The sequence below is a fragment of the Oryzias melastigma genome, linkage group LG17, assembly GCF_002922805.2.
Source record: "Oryzias melastigma strain HK-1 linkage group LG17, ASM292280v2, whole genome shotgun sequence".
NCBI lineage: Eukaryota > Metazoa > Chordata > Actinopteri > Beloniformes > Adrianichthyidae > Oryzias > Oryzias melastigma.
Genome location: NC_050528.1, coordinates 22,369,500 through 22,390,578, shown reverse-complemented (window position 1 = coordinate 22,390,578; position 21,079 = coordinate 22,369,500). Strand labels below are relative to the sequence as shown.

At 36.6% G+C, this 21,079-nt stretch overlaps 1 protein-coding gene across 1 annotated transcript in view; it reads left to right on the top strand.

Annotated features, from left to right (window-relative positions):
* Positions 1-21,079, top strand: part of carmil3 (capping protein regulator and myosin 1 linker 3) — a gene marked incomplete at its 3' end in the record, with an annotated part of 127,718 nt that overhangs the window by 100,467 nt on the left and 6,172 nt on the right. Inside the window, exons 22-32 of the mRNA XM_024274320.1 lie at positions 185-253; positions 2,353-2,446; positions 4,356-4,454; positions 4,580-4,699; positions 7,642-7,755; positions 9,001-9,176; positions 9,251-9,338; positions 11,777-11,902; positions 13,983-14,049; positions 14,191-14,378; positions 16,930-17,009. Of these exons, the coding sequence (XP_024130088.1) occupies positions 185-253; positions 2,353-2,446; positions 4,356-4,454; positions 4,580-4,699; positions 7,642-7,755; positions 9,001-9,176; positions 9,251-9,338; positions 11,777-11,902; positions 13,983-14,049; positions 14,191-14,378; positions 16,930-17,009 (1,221 nt within the window). The remainder of the gene's footprint in view (positions 1-184; positions 254-2,352; positions 2,447-4,355; positions 4,455-4,579; positions 4,700-7,641; positions 7,756-9,000; positions 9,177-9,250; positions 9,339-11,776; positions 11,903-13,982; positions 14,050-14,190; positions 14,379-16,929; positions 17,010-21,079) is intronic.

The following is a 21,079-nucleotide window of genomic DNA, read 5'->3' as shown; positions in this document are numbered from 1 at the left end:
CGAAGGGGAACGGTTCATTAATTTGTCTTGAACGTCTTTGTTGAACTGAATGGAGGGGTTCTGACTTTGATAGAGCAGCAGAGAAGAGAGCATGTGTGTGGGACTGTATCTGATGCAGCAACTGATCCTCCTCCATCTCTGTGCCTGTCTCACCCCATTTTCCTGCCGGCTTGATGCCCCTCAGAAGTGTGACGTGGGATCGCAATAACACCACCGCAACAGGATTCCAAGATGTGGCGAGGGCGCTGGAGCAGTAAGACGAAGCATGTTTCTGTGCACTCACGACATCTCCCGCACACCCATAGAGAAAGGAGGATAAGCATCTCTACAGTGTTGACTGTTTCAAAGCATTTCATCAGTCCTCTGATGTGTATGGCCGTCAGATTAATGTGGGAGGGAAGTTTGTTCTCTTGTCTGGGTGGAAAAGGACATGCGGGTCTATCTGGGAATTGAGACAACAGATTGACTTCAATCTTTGGCTTTTCTTGTTTATTCTAGTAAAGATAAACTTTTTTGTCTGCCTGTTATTCCAAAAAGGATATTATTGTATTTTCTGTACTATAGGGTGCACTGGATTATAAAGCGCACCATCAACGAATGGTCTATTTTTTAACTTTTGTCATATAAGCCTAAAAGAATCATAAAGTGAGACAAAAGAGTCAGAGATAAGTCAAGTCAAACTTTATTAACTGCATTTGCAGAAACTCTGGGACTCGTGAAATGCCACACATTATAACCGTTACCAACATTGACGTATTCAAAAAACCAAAAAGTCCCAACTTCATTTGCAACACGTAAAAAAACAGACTGATGCCAGTAAAACAAACTTTACTGTGTCTCCGCTAACTCCAACTTTGTTAGTAACATTTACAAAAAAACAGTCCGACACCACTACATGTTAACGTATAAACAATATTTGTTTGTAACTCATAAAAAACTGACTGATACCGCTAAAACAAATGTTTCTCCGACTACGCTAGCCATCAACCTTTTTGCTAACGGGTAAATAAAAAAAGGTCTGATACTACCATGCGTTGACAACATTAGCGTATTCAAAATATCTTTTACTCCTAACCTTGTTTGCAACACGTAAAAACTGAGACATGTTAACCACGTTAGCATAATAAAAATATTTGGAACGCCAACCTTGCTTTTAACGCGTAAAAAAACTGACTGATACCACAAAAACAAACAATACTCTGACTACGCTAGCTCTCAACCTTTTTATTAATGGGTTGAAAAAAAAGTCTGATATTGCTACACGTTATCAAGGTTTGTGTATTCATAATATCTGTAATTCCTAACCTTGTTTGCAAGGCGTAAAAACTAAGACAAATGTTACTGTGGCTCTGCTAACTCCCAACCTTTTTAATGACACACTTAAAAAAAATAAATAAATAAAAACAGTCTGACACCGCTACACGTTAGCCACGTTAGCATAATAACAATATCTGTACCTTGTTTTTAACAAGTAAAAATCCAGGTTGATATCACTAGTACGAACGTTGCTGTGACTGTGCTCACTCTTAACCTTTTTAAATAATCGAACTCTCTGAAACGTTAACAGTGTTAGCAGATACACAATATCTGTAACTACCAATGTTATTTGTAACACTTAAAAAACAGACTGATACCGGTAAAACTAACATTACTGTAACTAAGCTAACTCTCAACTGTAACCGCGTAAAAAATTCTGATACCGCTACATTTTAGCCACGTTAGCCTCTTCACACTGCCTGTAACTCCCAACGTTGTTTGTAGCAGCAAAAAACTGACTGATACCGCTAAACCAAACCTTACTGTGACTCTGCCAACTCCCAACTTTCTTAGCTACATGTATAAGAAATAGATAAAAGCACAGTCCGACACGGCTGCATGTTAGCTGCATTAGCATATTAGCAATATCTTTACATTCCTAACGGACTGATACAACAAACAAACGTTAATGTAACTACGCTAACTCTCAACCTTTTCAGTATTGTACAAAAAATAAGTCTGACATCGCTACATGTTAGCCATGTTAGCCTATTCACAATATTTGTATCTCCCAACCTTATTTGTAATACGTAAAAAACAGACTGATACTGGTAAAACGAACGTTATTGTAACTACACGAACATTTTTGGTAACATGTTTAAGAAAAAAAGTACTCACAATGACACCCAATCATTTTGACAGAGAGCCGTGTACCTCTAAAATCACTGTGACGTCAATAAGCACAAATGAATCCATATGAAAAAGGCTGTCCGGATTATAAGGCCCAGTCATTTTTTAGAAAAATTAAGGCTTTTAAGCGGATATTGCAGTGCTTAAACTCTTTTTGTTTTTCTCTCTTCACTATCAATCTTCTAGCAACTTTACCCTCCAATACATGCCCCTCCCCCTCGGTGACATAACTCAGGCATACCGCAGCGCACCAGAAAAGATGGAACAAGCCCTGGCCAAGGTGAGGAACACCTCCATTTACTGTTTTACAGACTGACTTTTAAAGCTGTAGAAAATTAGTTTAAACCGAGATATATGTTTGAATAAAGAATACAAATATCCAAAAGTAAAGCATGTCAAAGCAGAACCATTAAAACTAGAATCCAACAAGTTTGGGATCAATTTAGTTTTTTTGTGCACAAATGTCCAATAAAATTTGATCTTAAGGGAAATTCATTCTTGCTGGTTGGTCAGTTGAAAAACCAACATGGCAGCAGGAATGTGGATTTGGATTAGCACAAAACACTGCAAAAATTGACCCCAAAATCCAAATCTTTTGAAGAGAAAAGTCGAATAGAGCCCAGCTTTCATATATATTTATTAGAGCTGTCAGGCGATTAAAATTTTTAATTGCAATTAATCGTATTGCCCACAGTTAACTCGCGATTAATCGCAAATTAATATGTGGCCTTTTTTAGGAAAAAAATGAACATGTCAAGTTAAAGCGAAATTAACGCGACAAATCTGACAGCCCTAATATTTATATTTATTGGTCTAGAGAGTAACAGATATTTAATAGGAGCCTAGGATGTGTAAAGTAAATTTCAGGCTGCTGTAAAATGTGTTCTTGCAGTCGTGTGTCTGGTTTGGTGGTGATCTGTCGGCACCAATGCTCGTTACAAAAACTCTGCTGTCACTGAGCTCAAGAGCTGCAGTCCAACAGAGCAGTTCTGTTTACAGACCAAGCTCCCTCTCCTGGACATCTGAGGTGTCAAAAAATGAAGTATAAAAGAATGTGTATGTGGAGATTTACAAGTATTTATTCAAAGGTTTGAAAATGCAAACATGTTTGTAAGTAATACACATTTGTGTCTACTTAAGAGTCACAGACACATATTTAATGATTTACAAAAATACAGGGTAAAATTGTTCCGTTAAATGAAAGACTTGGTGTCATATAAATCCAGCCGGGCACAAACCGCAATAATTAATTTCTCCTTCAGAATCATTTGGCCCTTTTGTGAATGAAAAGCGACACCGTCCATATGTCGCCACCAATTCGGAGTCCCTGATTGCTCACAGTTCTTTCGGTTTAACTTTTATGGAGAGAAAATAGTCACCACAATTTGTGCGTGCGTAACTTTGGATTTATGTGTGCATAATTCTTGATTTATAACTCATACAATATATTTTGAAGAGTCTCACCTGAGATTTTTTTCTTAAATTTGTGTTTGTGTGTGCGTAACAATCGATTTGTGCATAATTTTTAAAGATTTAGTTTCAAGATGTTACAATTTTAATTTGTGCATGTTAAGTTTCATCATATTTTAAGTTATGTGCAAAATATATTGTATGAGTTGCAAATCAAGAATTACACACACAAATCCAAAGTTATGCACAAATCAAGAATTACACATGCACAAATCGTGTTGAGTCTATTTTCTCTCCATAAACTTTCAACATGTGTTCAATGTTTTGTCCGTAGAAACTTGTATAGTGATGCATAAACATGAGAGGAACCCTGAATTATGGATTTGCGCCTGTTTACATAGACTTTTCATTACAAGTGGATGCTTAGAAGCATGATTGAATTTTATTTTATTTTAAATACTCGTGATTAAATCTCCACATTTACAAATCTTATCAAAATGATTTTTATCTCCATAGCGGTTTGTCTCAACGTTGTCTGAGTCTCCATCGTCCTTGACTCGTCCTTTTTTCTTAAGGTGATGACTCAGGGAACTGCAGCATCTGCCGAGTCAAGAAAGAGAATTAAAAGCTTTTTTATTTTTTCTAGAGTTTTAAATTCCTTCTTTAGTTTTCCTATTACGATGCAAATGAAGATGTCCACTGCCTCCTCCACTCTTCACTCTGTAAACACCCATCACTGCTCGGTTTCCCTGTTTTCTGTCCGTGTTTGTGTGAGACAGATTCAGCGTGCCCTGCTCCGGAACAACCAGACTCAGCGATTCTCCCAGAAACAGGCTTTCAGGCTGCACCAAGGTCTCGTCACTAGCACTGCTGAACAAGTACGCGTGTGGTTTATTATTTATAGCGATTGAACTTTTCACTTTTTCATTCCTGTTTTTGTTCTAAGTTGATTTTTTTATTATTATTATTTTGTTGTTTTTTTTGTTTTTTGGCATGACTGTAGGTGATGGAGCGTCTGTGCATTCGAGTGCAGCAGCAGGTTTGTGTCCTGAAAGGCTGTGAGGAAGAGGAGGAGGTCCAGACGGCCAGACAAATACTCAAGGAGGCCAGGAACTCCAGAGCTGTAAGAGGATTTTTGTTTTGATGCAACCGGCTGAAAGATTTAAGGTTTTTGACTTGGACTAGAGTTTCCTTACAGTCCTAAATACAGTGACTTGAAATTTCCCTAAAGGAGACTCAAGTTTAGGAGTGTTCAGCATTCATTATCTATAAAAAGATTTGACAAATATCAACAAAAATCCTTTTTTTTTACGGAGTTAAACCTGTAAATTCTGTTCTGACTACTTTTCCTCTTCAAAGGAACATAAGTACAGACACTTTCCTGGCAGTTGTTCATTTTGTGATTCATACCACATTAAAAGAGGAAATAACTGCAACATTTTAGTAGTACAAAACAGAAAATTCTTCACAAAACATCGACCTTAAACTGAACTAAACCTACTGATGGGAGATGTTAATGGTAGTAAGGCTGCGGTTGCTTTCAACGGTCAATATGCTATAACTCTATAACTAAACCTGGTTTTTTTTAGATTAAATGGATTTGCTAATTTTTAAGCCAAGCTTATGTTAGCTAGTTGTGAGTTTCGGCAAAGATTATAGCTGGGCGATTGAAAATGTTTATTGTGACATTTATCTCCTATCATTTGTGTAGTTTCTAACCTAATTTGATCAGTTATTACGCCAAATCTATCATTAAATAGCCCAAGACATTTGCATAGGTGTTGCCTCGTCAGTGTGTACACAAATATATATATATATATATATATATATATATATATATATATATATAAGTGAAAATAAAGACAAATTAACAAGAGATTCTTTGCAAAGAAGTTTAAATACCTTTGATTTTTGAAACAAATGTGAGGCTGCTGTAAATCAGCCACATCGGTTCTCATTTGATTTAATTTGCTGCACTAAAATGTTTTTCTCAATTGTGACAATTCAGTTATCTGTAACTTAAAACAGTCAGAAAAGTAAAGCTGACATTTTTTTCAGAGAATAACTGAAAATATGCTTTATTGTCTTATATTGTGATATATATCGTTATTATAATGTAAAATAATTGATATTGTGATATACAGTTTTGTCCATATTGCCCAGCACTAGCTAAGATCACAGCTTCTTTTTCTATTTCTATGGTTATTATTCTGATTTCACTTTATGCCAAACAATGACATTTTTCTCCACCTTGATTGATAGCAGACCATCAACATGTCTGATCTACAATGACCCCAATTTCCTTATTCCAAGATTTTATTTTAATTAGCCTAGTTTGTTCCTTTTTTGTGAAGGATAGAGGATGGCAGAACAATGGCATCTACAAACCCATAGAAAGGCCTCAAATTAGCCAAACGCAAACTGACCTAATCCTGTCCATCCACAGAAAAAGCCCAGCTACCTTGGGGCCAACTCTCTTAAGGAAAAGTACATTTTTTGGCAACGATGTTCAGCTCTCATGTAATTCCCTAATGTAACATTGAAATCTTTGTATGAAAAAACAGTACGAGCTCTGGAGGTTTAATTATCAACCCCTTTCTATAACCAGTGAGTTATTACCAATGATCCTAATAATAGTTGATTAGTCATGAGCTTTTACTTTATGGATTGCTTTATTAAACAGAACACAAGCAGTAATTAGGAAGAATCTGACTTGCCATAATGTTTAAAAAAAATATGCACAAGATGAGTCCTGGAGTAAGACAAGAACATAAAGTTAATTTTGGATATAAAATCTATATTCTTTTATATATAAGGTAAAAATGTTCAAAATAGGATTTATGAAAACCTTAGAGGCTTTAGAAAGATCTAAAAAAGATCAGATCTCAATTTTTTGTATCAAATATTTCCACTGATATATGAACGCTACAGCTAGAAACACAGTAGCAGCTCAGCCCAAACATAAAGGCTGTTTGTGTTGAAGTATTTAACACTCAAACATCTGTACACAACTCCCGTTAAAGCACTTTGTACCGTTTCATGTTCTTGGCATATCACAGAGGTGAATTATAAAGCCAACATGTGTTTATTAAATGTTAATGCTGCTCATATTGTTGCATGAGCTGGTAAATGTTATGCATCCTATTAAATGTAAGCAGGAAGCTGGAAACACTAAAGAAATTATTGCAGCAACACCTTTAAAAATGCACTTATCTCTTGCAATACTGCAGAACTATGGACAAAATGATGTCGCATTTCTAATTAGACTAATGGTTGAAGTCTTTGTCATAGGGAAGCCTAACTAAAGCAGTGCTTTTTTTTCCATACTACGAGGCACACTGGATTATAAAACATAAATGAATGCTGTATTTTCAAACATATGTAACTTGTATAGGGAGCACCAAAGTAAAATGTGCATTGAGACTAGAGTCACTATTAGCCTAGCTCCAAAACAGCCTAAAAAACGTTTTTTTATAAACCCTAAATTAGCCAAAACAGCTAGCATGTAGCTGAAATATTAGCAAAGCTCCAAAATAGCCTAAATTAGCCAAAACAGCTAGCATGTAGCTGAAATCTTAGCTAAACTCCAAAATTGCCTAAAAAAATTAGTAAATGTCAAAATAGTCCAAAAATCTAGCAGAATGCCAATTTTTATAACTTTAAAATCATAACTTTTGAACATAATTATGAATAATAAGAAGGCAGGAATATTTTTCCAGAATAAATCAACTTAAACCTTAAAAACTTTCAATATTTTACTCTAAATAAAAATATAATTCGTCAAAATTATATTGTAAAATTATTATATATATTTTTTTTTCATTCACTATTTACATTGTCCAATGGCCAAGCCAAACAGCACCCATAAGAATTGGAATATTTTTTATTTATTTTATATTAAATGTCCTTTTTGTAAATTAAAATCTATATATGAAAACCTAGCAAAACATGTCTAAAGGTTATAATTTCAGAAAGCTTTCTCTTTTCTCCTGTGGAGTGTGGTCGGTGGAGCGTGCAGTCTAAAGCTACCCTCGCCCTTACCTCAGGAGTCTGTGTCTCCCTCAGCTGTACCCGTCTCTGTGCGAGCTGGCCCATGTGCTGTCAGTGGACGGACCTGTCAAGCAGCGCCTGGACACTCTGGCTGGGGAATTGGCCAAAGCTGCAGACAAAGAGCTGCAGGTACGCGTGGAGCCTGAACCCACGGGCCTCCTCGGACTAACCTATGTTTCCCTGACGCCTTTCTATTTTAAACAGCAGTGAGCCCGTTGCATTTAAATTGCCCATTAATGGTACATGACATCGTGCGTACTGTTGGTGTGCCGACTTCAAAAGAAACAGGCCATTGAAATTCACAGGGTGTTGCATATTTTACGCTTTTTTTTTTATTTATTGTTTGTTTTGTCTGTTCCACTTTGGTTTGGTTGGAAGTTGTTCTTCTGAATTTAGCAAAAAAAACTGAAAGGAGGGAAATAGAAACTCTGAGGAAACACTCAGAAACCCTTTCATATTTGATTTGACATGACAATTTTAATCGAGGTTTGGGTTATATTTTCAGTCAAAATGACTTCCAAGATGAAGATGCCAACTCTTATTGACAACATTTATTTCTTCAATATTTATTTTGAACGCTCCAGTCGCCTTTGACATCCTCAGGCAGAGTTTTCGCCTCCTGCCTCACTGGAAAACAGTTTATAGGATTAAAGTCTGGCCTTTGATGTTGCTCTCCTGAGTGTTGTTCGGGCATCATCATATTTCTTGCTCCCGGTAGACAAAGGGCAGATAATCTTGGCTCTTATTCTCTAACCTGATCTTTAAATTTGAAACCCACACATCCCCCCCATGTCACAGAAGCTGTTGCATTGGCAGTATATCAAAATGACTTTTTTCATATATTTTATAAGCCACTGACACAAATTGAACTCTATTTTTACTGACTTATCAAGGCAATCATCAATCAGAATTATTTAGAACGCATCAGCTTGATTCACACTAATGATAGTGTTGCTGACATTCGTTTGAACTTGTTAATTTGGAAGTTGCGACATGCCTTTGATCATTGACTGTATAAAAGAGCGGGACTGAGTGAGTGTGACATCACCTATAGAAAAATATTTACTTCCATCAGACGAAAGAAAGTCAATCCGGTTGCCATTTTTTCATGATGTTACAATGTTGAAGCCAGATGATATTAGTACGCAGTGATTGGACCGAGTCATCATAATTTCTATGGCAACCACTCTCACCAATTAGGAGTGAGCTTGTTGGAAGTCCACACTCCTACTACTTGAAAACTATGGCGAGAAAATAGACTCACCCCAATATTTCTATTCCTCAACACACACCATTAACCTAAATATCTGTTTGATTCTTGCAAGGTGTTTCCTAAAATGATGTGTTTTTGAAATGGCGACTTGTTCTGTCCAGGTGGTTGTGGACTCCATGGTGTCTCTGTGTCGGGAGCTGTGTCCCATGTCCTGCCTGGCTGCCGAGAGGCTGAGTCCTCCTCTGTCCTCCATCTCCGAGCAGGTTTCCATCCCTCGCTCTGCCATTCGCAACGCCCTGATGGAGCGAGCCGCCGAGGACATCAACAGAGCCCTGGAGTATGAAACACGGCCGCTTTGAAAGCTCAATCCGTACAGAATGTTCCCGTCTGACCGTCTCTTTCTTGTCTCAGAGAGGTGAAGCTGTCTGTGGTCTCCTATCTGACCAACTCCATCGTGGACCAGATTCTCCAAGAGCTGTATAACACTCATAAAACACTGGTACTGGTAATATCCCTTTACTGCACGCTTTTCTTGGGTAGAGTAGAACAAAATGTGTTTTGGTTGCTTAGATTTCATGTTTTTATTTCCTCAATTAGCCTAGAGAAACATGATTTACTGCTCTAGACCTGCACACATTAACAAAACTGAAATTCTTTTGACTTTTACTGGATTAAAGTTGGTCAGCTTCATAGCGACTTTTAAACTTCAACTAATGCAGCCTGAAAATGTCATTGGAAGAGTTAAGGTAGCACTCTGGAGAGGTTGGCTTATCTCTTTATTGGCATTGTTTTGAAGATATTTAACTTTTAAAAATGTGTTTTGTTTTCTTCAACCTGTGACTTAGTTCTTTCTTCAGCCATTTACTTTAAGGAAAAAAACAAATTTGTGACATTTTTATTTTTAAAAATTCTAATAAAAAGAGCAAAAATAAATCTCTTTTTAGTTTAAGTCTCCAAAGTACACACCAGGGATATTCAAGTACTAATTTACTGTTTTATTTTTGCAATGTAATTGGCTGGTAAATCAAGATAATAACTTTGTTTTTATATATATATTAAAGAAAATATTGAATTTAAAACATTCTTTTAGTCTTAGAGCAGTCCCTTGTCTACAAACAGCAACATTGGCTCAAATATTAGGGATGCAGAACTTTACAGAATTTAAAAGACAAAGAAATGAACCCCCAACAACCACCACCATCTACAGTTTGAATCTACAGGTACTGTTATACTTGTGTTTTTCCTTTACCTAAAACGGTTTGGTACCATTTTCCAAGTAGACCCATTACTTTTACAATGTAGTCTTTTTAAATTGTATTACTTTTAAAGTTATTTTAGCACAAATGAACACAGATGTCCTTAATGTTTCTGAATTAGATGATAAATAAAAATTCACATTTAAATCATAATTTCCAACGTAGATCGATACGACCGTGTGGTTTCTTTGCAGATTGTTCACTCATGGGGTTTGATAAACTGTACACTCTCTTCTATTAAAACTATACAAATTAACAGGCAGGACTCAAATATCAATTACCTTTTTTCAAACTAGTAGAAACAGAATACAGCACTGACTTATGGGACAATGTTGTTAAAGTTGGCACGATTTTTTCTTTGTTGTTGCAAATGCTATACTTTTAAGTCGGGGTAGAGATTAAAATTGATCTGCTGATCCATCGCGATATTTCATTTGGCGATCGATTTAAAATGCTGACAAGACAATATTTGATTAATTATTTATGAGCGTCTTATCAGCGTCTTACTTTTGTTTTCCCTCTAAACTCCCGACCACTAGTTGGCAGCACAGCACACTGAGCCTGAAATCTCTCTCAAGAACTCATCAGAATTCATCAATAAATCGGGCGTTCAACATGAGACTACATGCTTTTATTGAGGCATCTGATTGGCCAATTTATAACTTTTATAAATTACAATAAAGAGAAAATATTGTGTGGATTTTAAGAACATGTTAGAGCAAGAATTTTTTTTTTCTGAAAAATAAGGTGTTTATTTACTGATAGAAGTCTGTTATTTTGGCTTCTTAGAGTTTGGGGGGGAGGGGTCACTCAGTCCAGTTGTCATATACAGACAGTGGTTCCCCAAATAAAGACCATTCAACCAGTTGTGTTTTCTCAGTTTTTTTGCATTAATCTCAATTTCATTTGAGATATAATGAAGAAAAAATGTATTTTTAATAGCCGTGGTGCCTCAACATCCTGAAGACTTCAAAGGATCTTAACAAGTTTGACAAACTTCCTTAAAAAGGAAAACTGGTAAATATGGATTTTGATGGGAGTCAAGTATGTTTTTAGACTCATTTGATCAACATGATTTATTTTAGTAGAAAATAATGAGTTGAAAAAATCTATGATTGTAACAAGAAGTGAAAAAAGCTGTAGATATTTCTGCTGATAATCCCACGGTATCCACTACAGCACCAGGAAATTTTGCAGTGATGGGTGCAGCGTCTTTTTAAAGCAATTATTTTGTTCTTAGACAACATAGTAATGTGAGCAAGTATTCGCTGTTATTATTCCCTGCAGCGTTTTTTTTTTTTTTTATGTAATTTGTTTTAAAATGAAGACTGCGGAAAGAGCAGACGAAATGAGACTTTTGGCAATAAAAGTGCCTCTTCTGCTCTGCTTCACATTTCATTCACTCCCACAACTTCTTATGGAGCTTCCTGTTGGGATGCAATGCTTGTCCTTTTTCAAGTCTCGCCCTGCTTTGAAGATGGAAAAAAAAGTATTGTTTTTAATTTGGATTCTTCTTAAACTCCGTGGCCAGTGATCATAAAACGCTCTTTCTTATGCTTGTGAACTTCAAAGTGTACAAAGGCGGACACGCAAGTCCTCTGAGGCTGCGTTCAAGGTTAATGATGGAGTTGAAAGTGTGTTTAAGTCTGTGCGGTGTGTGTGTGTGTGTGTGTTGCATCAGCTGCGGCAGGTGTCTCAGGCGAAGCGCTGGGACGACGTTGGGACCGGCAGACGGACTGTGAGACAGTCGAGACTAACTGATTCTCTGGACTTCCCCGACGATGAGTTTGGCGTCAACCTGGGAATAGTAAGTGTTTGACACAACGACTAAATGATACTTAAAAAAAAACACACAGTAAAAATTCTAAAAACAAGAAACATTTTGAAACCCAAATATTTCTCTTTCTTCTGGGGTTGTAATTTAAAGGATAACCAAACCCTAAATCAAGATTTTTTTTGACTGTTGACCCTTTATAAACAGGGCTTTAAAAGTCTGTTGGTCATTGCCAAATTTTTGATAAATTAAAATAAAGTTGTTTAAAGCCCCCTACTGGTTAAAACGGGGGATTACAGTTGAATTTTGTGATTGGTCAAACGAGAAGTTCCACATCATGATCTACATCTCCAGTAATGATAATGGTCCACCCCCAAGCCCTCCATCTTCCCTGTTTGGTTACCCTTTAACTTCTGTTATTTTTAGGGGTGTAACGATGAATCGGTTTCCATTCTAACCATCCTACTAGATCGATCTGAGGCGGAATTGAATCAACCTAAACCATTAAAAAAATTGTTTCAAAATTAGACAAATCCGTGGAAAACGCTATTTGGATTGAGACATGGTAAGTTTATTTTACAATAACATCAAAAAAAATAAAGTACCATCACAGCAGACAACACACATCATTAATCCATCATTACAGTCCAATGTGTGGAAATACTTTGAATTGATCCATTTTATATCAGTGATTTGGCTCAAATTGAATCGGGTCGTTCAAGATGAACCAATATCTATGAATCGGATTGGCAACCAGAAATTATGATATAAATCAAATCAACCTTAAAATGAATTGTTACACCCCTAACTTTTAGTTAAGTTGTCTGCAGGGCTATAATGTTAATATCTGCATCCAGTAAAACCTAAAGGTTCCAGACTTTGTTTCATATGTCCGTACAGTTGCTGTGTGCTTTATTCTAAAGTGAGTTTTGAACACAGTTCCTCCAGATGAGCTGCAGGACGCTCAGTTTCATCTACATGATGGAAATGCAGTGAAAAAGGTGGAGGCTTTGTCATCAGGAGACAAAACGACCTAAATGTAAACGTCCGCTTGATGAGATTATTTCAGCATTTACAATTACAATCAAGTCCTAAAATGTTTTTGTGGAGTTTTATGTGTTTGTCTTTTTTATATTTTTTAAAATGTGTATTTAAAATGCAGATGTACTCAGACTTTTCTTTTTAAGGCTGGAGTCATACCAACATATTCGCTTTTAGATTTTTATTTATTTAGATTTTTTTTTTAGGTTTTGTTTTGTAGATTAAAAAAAAAATTACAGAAGTTAACAAAAAAAAACAAGATAAGACGCCTAACTGGAAAACGTGTTTTTAATAATTTTTCTCTAATTAAATAAGAAAACATGCTCAAACGGAAGAGTAAAAAGACGTTTTTGAGAATAAAAAAAAATATTAAAAGTTTCCTATGAGGTAAGCTATTAAGAACACATTATTATTTACAATAAGAACCTGGGAGGTAGAGAAATAAAAAAGTAGATTAAAGCACATCAAATATATAAAACAATTTACATCAACAAAAACTATTTAGTCACAAATAATTATGGGAAATATACATGGTTAAATACATTTTTTGTTAAAACGTGTAGTCAGTACATTAATTTAAATGTTTTTAAAGACTGAGATTGATACAAAAGTCTTGGTTTTAGTACTTTTTGTAAGTCTTTTATTTACGGTTATGCCCTTTTTAGGCAAAATCCAGGACATAAATCACTAGAAATTCACCTCCAAGTTGTGGGCGGGACTTTTGTTGTGGAGCAACCCTGGCCCCACTTCCCCTCCTCATTATTGACATCTCTGCCGGTGCCTTACAGCTCCTCGCACCCCCAACCCAACATTAGGGCACAACTAAAATGAAGAGTAATATTGGAGCTTTCCAGCCGTACAGTTTGAAGTAAATTTTTTTGTCCTGATTCTGAGCAATTTCACTTAAAAAAAAAAGCATTATTTTCTTTATATATGTCGTCCAATGTGTGAAAAATGCTACAAGAACATCTTAAAAACACTATTTTTATCAGGGCAAGTCTATAAATAGTAAAAGCGGAAGACTTCTCCATTTTCTTCCATCTTATACTTTGTTTTTTTCCTTCCATGAAAGGACACTATGGCTATCAGGAAGCGGAGCTCCAGAACCAGAAGAATCCGTCCTGTTTCCACCAGACTGAGTGAGTTCTTTTTGCTTATATGTTTGAAAGTCACATCAAGCATCTTTTCTTCAACCTTTAAAGCAGGTCATGTGATGAGCTGCAGGTCCAAAGTGACCCGATGATGAGATTCTTGTCACTTTTATGATTCCCATCTTTCAGGTTTAGGTGACGAGGCCTGTCCCTCCCCAACGCCCTCAGCACCTCCACACTCCGTCTCTTTGGCTCACTCGGCATCCTGGGAGTGTCTCTCCACCCTCCCCACCAACGGCTCCCCCTTACGGCACGTGACCCACGTCAGGCCACGCCCACCTCGCCGCCACAGAGCCCTCAACGTTCCTCCCGAATCCGTACGTGGCAAACCAGAGCATCCTCTCCGACCCTCTCCGGTTCCTTTATCAGAATCATTCAGCGGAGAACAGAAGGAATAAATTCAATCCTGCGCCCAGCAGCTGAGTTATGTAAACTCGACAAACCGTGTCGTGGTTTGAGGGAGTGTTTTTATGCTTTATGTGAACTTCCCCTTTCATCCGGTGTTCATCGCCAGAGGCTCTTTCCAAAATAAGGTTCCTTTTAAAGCAGGGAGCTGTCGCGTTTATCTCTGTGACTAAAATGTTAATCATGCACCGCCATCTCCCAGGAGTCCCGGAGAAGTGACAAACTCAGCATCTTGTTTGTTTATAGACCAGCTCTCTGTCTCTTCAAAGCACTTTTTTTTTTTCAAATGTGTACAAATTCAGTCAAAGCAGCAGCAGCAGCATTTTTATGAACTGACCTTTAATAGGAAAGAATTTACGTTGATTAGACGCTAATTTATGGAAGAAAAATAGTCTCACTGAATTTGTGTGTGCATCATTTTTTATTTGTTACTCAAACAATACATTTTGTGTGTGACAGTGTGTACTTGCAATTGTGTATTCACATGTACACTCAATTATCAGGAAAGTACAATTTACACAACTTGACGTTACAGCATCTTAAAACCTTGAATTTAAAGTTATTGCTATGCAAATCTTGAAAAAGTTTGCACAAATTTCCTTATACACACACAAAACTACATTTATGCACAGATCGGGATTATGAGTGAAGAAGAGGTTGTGAGACTCTTAACATGTCTACAGATTTGTGCTTAGATCAGGGGTGTCAAGCATACGGCCCGCGGGCCGTATCCGGCCCACCAAATACTTTAATCCAGCCCAGTTGTGAAGAGAAAAGCTATTGGGTAGAAAAACTAAGGTTGAAAAACAAAAAAGCGTGTTTCTAGCCCATTCCTGTGGCGAGTTATGGTTATTTAAATAAATAAATTGCGCAATTTGCAAATCTACCACTAGGGTGAGCAAAGGAAAAGTAAAACAGGCATGACAAGAGATCAGGAAATGAACAGCATATCCATGTCACATCTGGGTAAGATGCAGTTTGGTTCCTCGCCACCTTCATCGCTGTTAAGTTGCTATAAAAATGATCTGGTGTGACACCACAATCACCAAAAGGCTGTTGTCAAAAAGAAAGACTGACGTGGCGTGCCGAGCTTTCCAGGAAAATGGACAAAACGAAAACAAAGCTACAGATAACGAGTTGATCAAAGGTTATTTTGCTATAATATTACTGGTCCGACCCAGTTGAGATCAGACTGGTTGAATGTGGCCCCTGAGCTAAAATGAGCCTGACACCCCTGGATTAGAAGATGCGTTTAAATGCTGCTAGAATACTGGTAAATACGATTGTGCATAGTTAAAAACTTGACATTTTTACTACTTTCTTAAGCAAATATGCCTCATTAATTAAGACTTCGAAAATGACGGCAATGGCAACCATTGGTGTGATTGGGGACTGGCTTTCATTGAAGGTGCCCAGAGGAGGCGATGAGTTCAGGAAAACTCTAAAAAGTGATATATTTTTAAAAATCATAATTATGTGGACATATTTGTTTAAGAAAGTGGAAAAATGTCAAAGTTTTGCAATCGCAGTCTTTGCAATTTCAAGTTCAAAGTGGTTGATAAGAAAACTCTGATGACCCAGCTTTCTAGAACCATCCAAATGCATCATCTACGCACAAATCTTTTTTTTTTTTTTTTAAAAGATGTCTGTATACAACACGTTCTCATCCCTACCCATTATATATGACGCATGGGTAGGGACCCCCCCTCGGTCACATATTGACGCTTTAGGTGAGCCCAACTGATTGTTTTTCGATGTACTTATCATAAGAGATTCAGAAAAGCTGGTGATTGACTTATGTGTTTAACCATTAAAATAATTGTACTTTCATTTCTGTTTTATAAGCCAAAACATTTTTACACTGAAATAAGTGAAATATTGGATCAACTAACAAAAATTCTGTTATTTGTTACATTTAAAATTTTTAGTCTTCATAAAATTAAAATTGGTTCACTCAACTCAAATTTAATTTGACAAAATCTAATATTTTTAAATTGACTAAATTACAGAACTTTTGTTAATTGGTCCAATATTTCCCTTTTTACTGTGTAGGCTGTTTAAAGTTAAAGCAACACATTGAGCACTGCTTTCAGACTGAGACAAAAAAGAAGTGTTTTTGTTTTATTATTGTTGTTGTTACTAAGGTGGGAGTCAGAATCTGTTTAACAGCACGTCAAAATCAACAAGTTGGCTCACCCAAAGCATCAATCTGCGACCCATCCATAATGTGACCAATTGGGGTGAGAATGTGTTAGAGAGCTCTTTTAATATTCCAGTGAACATGCAAAAACACAATTACCAATCCACGCAGTTACACACAAAAAGTGTTGCATGAGTTGAAAATCAAAATTTACGCCATAAAAATCCAGTGAGACTATTTTCTCTCCGTAGTAACTGAAGATAATTGTCTGAAGCTGCATATTTTGGGGATTCATTGTGCGTTTGTTGTGTTTTTGTGGACAGCACTGCTCTGAGAATGGAGAAGTGAGCATGCTGGAAGATGGACTTCCTGATTTCTACAGCAAGAGGGTTCTACCTGACAGGTAGGCCCCTGAATCTGTATGTTTGCTGCAGTTATCAATCTCCTCCACACCAGTGACCCAGAAGCATCTCTGTGAAACCAGAATCCTCCGTCTTCTGGATCACTTCTGTATTTTTAGCAGCTAATGATGACAGGCATTTAACCAGGCGGGGTTGGTGTCATCTTTTTTGTTTTGCGTGAGCTTTTGTGTGAGTGACACTTTAATGAGATTTATCACAATAACAATGGACGAACATTCAATAGAAGAAAAGGTAATTATGAGGATTTCTTTGGATTCCAACAGGCTGAAATATCAAATCCAAAAATATTTTTTTATGTCTAAAATCAATTAAAGTTTACCTTAGAACTTTTTAAATCTTTAGGCCTGCAGTGCACATGTGCTCTGCAATAAAGAGAAATGAATGGGTCCAAATCCAGTTTTCTCAGAACCAGTGAACATGATTCTATTACTATTCTTACAACAAAAATTTTACTAACTCACACAGTGGAGGGAAAAAAAGACATCACAGCAGGAGAAATTAAAAAAAAAAAAAAAAATTAATTGGGCTAAAAAAATGTTTTAGAAATCAACTGACGAAATCAAAACCCACATGTCTGAGATATCCAAGGGAAGTTTTAAAATTATTATGGGATGGCCACACAAACTACAATTTGGCAATTTTTCACATTTACATATGGAAAAAAAAAGCTTTTGTTCAAATAATCTTCAACATTTCACACACATGCCACTAGCTTATATTTACAACCATTAGTGAAGTTTTTTTAACCTTTGACCTCAGAAAGGGGCAGCCATCTTGAATTTTACTAAAAACAATAAAACACCTTTGGTACCTTCTGCAAGTTTGAACTCCTCTCCTTGGGAATTTGATCCATTGCCGTACAACTCCTCAAGCCAAAATGTTAGTTTTATATTTAGATTTTGATTGACGTTAGTATAGCGAGATCGCAAAAGTTGCGTTCATCTATTCGTCGCACATTTTACCCTGGAACATTGTAGTAGTTACTACATGAGTCGGTGACTCAAGCTGAATGAAACAATATGACGCATGATATTAATTTATTAGAAATGTGGGCGTCGTTTACAAAAAACCTCAGTTGCTAAGGAAATTTTAAAATTTACTTTTGCAGATTCTTTTAAAAATTACACAGACCTGTTCATCACCCCCATGTGACCAAAAAATGAAATGGTTGCTATGGAAATAAAACCAAGAGAAAGCTGACATTTTGAAAAAAGCTTTTTTTTTTAATGAATTTTTTTTACGTGTGGCTCTATCGAGGGTGACAGGGACACGGGGGAGAGAGAATGTAGTAGCCACTAAATAATATCTGCTGTCACTGTCCAGTTTCTTATTTAAAAAGTAATTTCTTTCAAAGTGCACAGAAAATATGTAATTTCCACATAATTTCCATTTCCACACTAACATATGTGAAGGAACTCCAGATTAAACGTGTCTCTGTGCAGTCGCTTTTAATGTTTCAGAATGACAAATTTACTCAGAACATATAAATAAACGCCGCTATGTTTTGAAATATTTATGTCATGCCTCCTAATTAAGTATGATTCACGCAAGCATCTGTGTGGGAAGGCAGTAAGTTTAGAGTAAACCTGCCAAATTTAAGAGCTCCTGACTCTGCAGTTCCTCTCTTCAGTATCAGCTTTCCTCAGATGGTTGGACGGTTTTATTTTTATAGGCCTGGATCGTTTCAGCTCGAGTCTTAAAGCTTTCAGTTTTCAAATGTTTGTCTTTGAAGGCTCTTAAAATGTGTGGCTCGCCACATGTCTGGTTATAAATTGCACTGAAGCGCAGTTGGCAAGCAACCACGAAGGGCAGCAGAGCGCCGATGGTGGGAACAGAAATCAGTAAATAAATATGTTTTTGAGGAAAATGGGGAAGGTGACACACATTTCTTGAGAATATTTAGATGAAATATTAAAAAAAAATGTTTAAAATCTGAATTTTGTCAGGAAAAAACCTGGTAAAATGAAATGATTTGTGGCATTAAACCTAATTTCCTTATCAGTGACAGTTATCTGTGACACACTTTTCATACAAAAGCATTTTAACCTGATGCTAATCATAGTGTTGAAAGCATTAATATAACATAAAATGTGTAAGAATGTTGACTTAAAAAAGAAACATGGCAACATTTAAATGACGTTTTGGATTGAAAGGTGGATGGCGTTTTGTCAGACTTGAGACCATCTGGTGGAAGCAGCTCTGCCCTGTTTGGTTCTGACCCAAGCTTCTAGCAGTAAAGTGCTCCCTGCAGATCTGAGAGTGGAACTTGGATCCTACAAATGGATCAGTCATGTATTGTTTTGAGTTTCAATATGAGTGAGTGATTTCTTTTAAATTGATATGGAGAGAAAAGAGTTTCATCCCATTTGTGTGCGTAATTCTTGATTTGTAACTCATACATTTCAGTTTGTTCGTAACTGTGTGCACTGAAATGGTGTACTCACATGTGCAAAAATACAATTTACACATACACAATTTAAAATTAAAGCAGCTTGAAGCTACACACACATACAAAACCGCATTTACACACAAATCTAATGTGAGACTCTTTTCACGTCTCCGAGAACTGTGTGCAAATGATGCATTCAAATGCTGCTAGAATGCTGGGTCATCAGAGTTTTCTTCTCTTATCTCTCTTTGAATTTAGATAGTGAATATATTTAGTAAAAACTTACCACTTAAACCCTTATGGCCCAATAATAAATATAGAAAAGTTTAAACACACATTTTTAAACACTTATCCCTTAAAAAAAAAAAAAAAAGCTTTTTCAAACCCGGTGACCTGATTGACCAACAGCACCTCTGGCTCAGAGCTCTTCCCTGAGCGCTAGTCACTAGTAGTACCACGCGGTACCAAACCCGTCTAAACACCCACAGATTGGAGCGGGCCGGTGAACTGATCATCTTTCTGCTCTGTGGATGTTTAGATGTTTTTCTTTGTTTTTTGTAATTTTTGTACATGTTGAGTACACAATTGCAAGTACACACAGGTATGCATAGAATCTATTGTATTACTTTAAAATTGAGAATTAAACACCCACAAATCAGATGAAACTATTTTCTCTCCATAATTTATCAGCATTTTAAAACCATTGCTCGACAAAGAGCAAAACAATGTGCACTCATCTTAAAAATTAATTTTAGACAGAATTATCGTATTTTTCTGAGTATTATTGTTATTATTTGATTTATTTTCATGGTTTCAACTTATGCTCAGATGCGACTTAAATGTGATATTTATTTATTTATTTATTTTTTTCAATAATTGGCAACAACCACTGGAGGGTGATGTAGGTTTGTGTATCAGTTTAAGCTACTGACAGCAACACAGAAGAACCACCACTCAGTTTACACCAGGTTAGCGGTGTTGTTTTAAAGCGATTCAATGGATTTAGCAATTTGAAGTGATATAGAGTTTAGTCAACTTGAAAGCATTTTCTTTATTCTACAGTTATTGGAATAATTATTTATATTTTGGGCCATTGAGATAAATTCCTCCTATGTTTCATGAAGCATCAAATGTCCACTGGTCCGTCTAGTCCAGTCCGGTATGGTACAGTATGGTATTTTGAGGTTTTCCATTTTAAAATGGACCCATTAAACAGTACAGAACCGTACCTCTTCGGGGGCCACCATCGGATGTAGGGCCATAAAGAAATCGAACAGGGCTGTTGGGGTGGAGCCGCTGTAACCACCTGTTGATTGGCAGAAAGTCATGACGACAGTAGAAAGCACCAATATAACGCCTATTTAAGCTAACGTTTTCATTTATCTTCACTGCTCTGCTTTCAAATAACATCAAATTCCTGTTATTCACAATGTAGCAGAAGTAAAGCAATAAAAAAAAGGAGATGCTGGAAGACCTCCATTGTTGTTGCTTTTCTAGTCATCGCACTACAATGACACGCTAGCGGTCTACAACGTGCTGTGAAAACGAATCGCTCGGTGGGAGCAAGGCTTAACTGAGTAGAAACACTCGGCTGAATTAATTGGACCGTACCGGACCACTCCTTACCGGACCGGACCGCTCAGTGGAAATGAGGTTTACTCT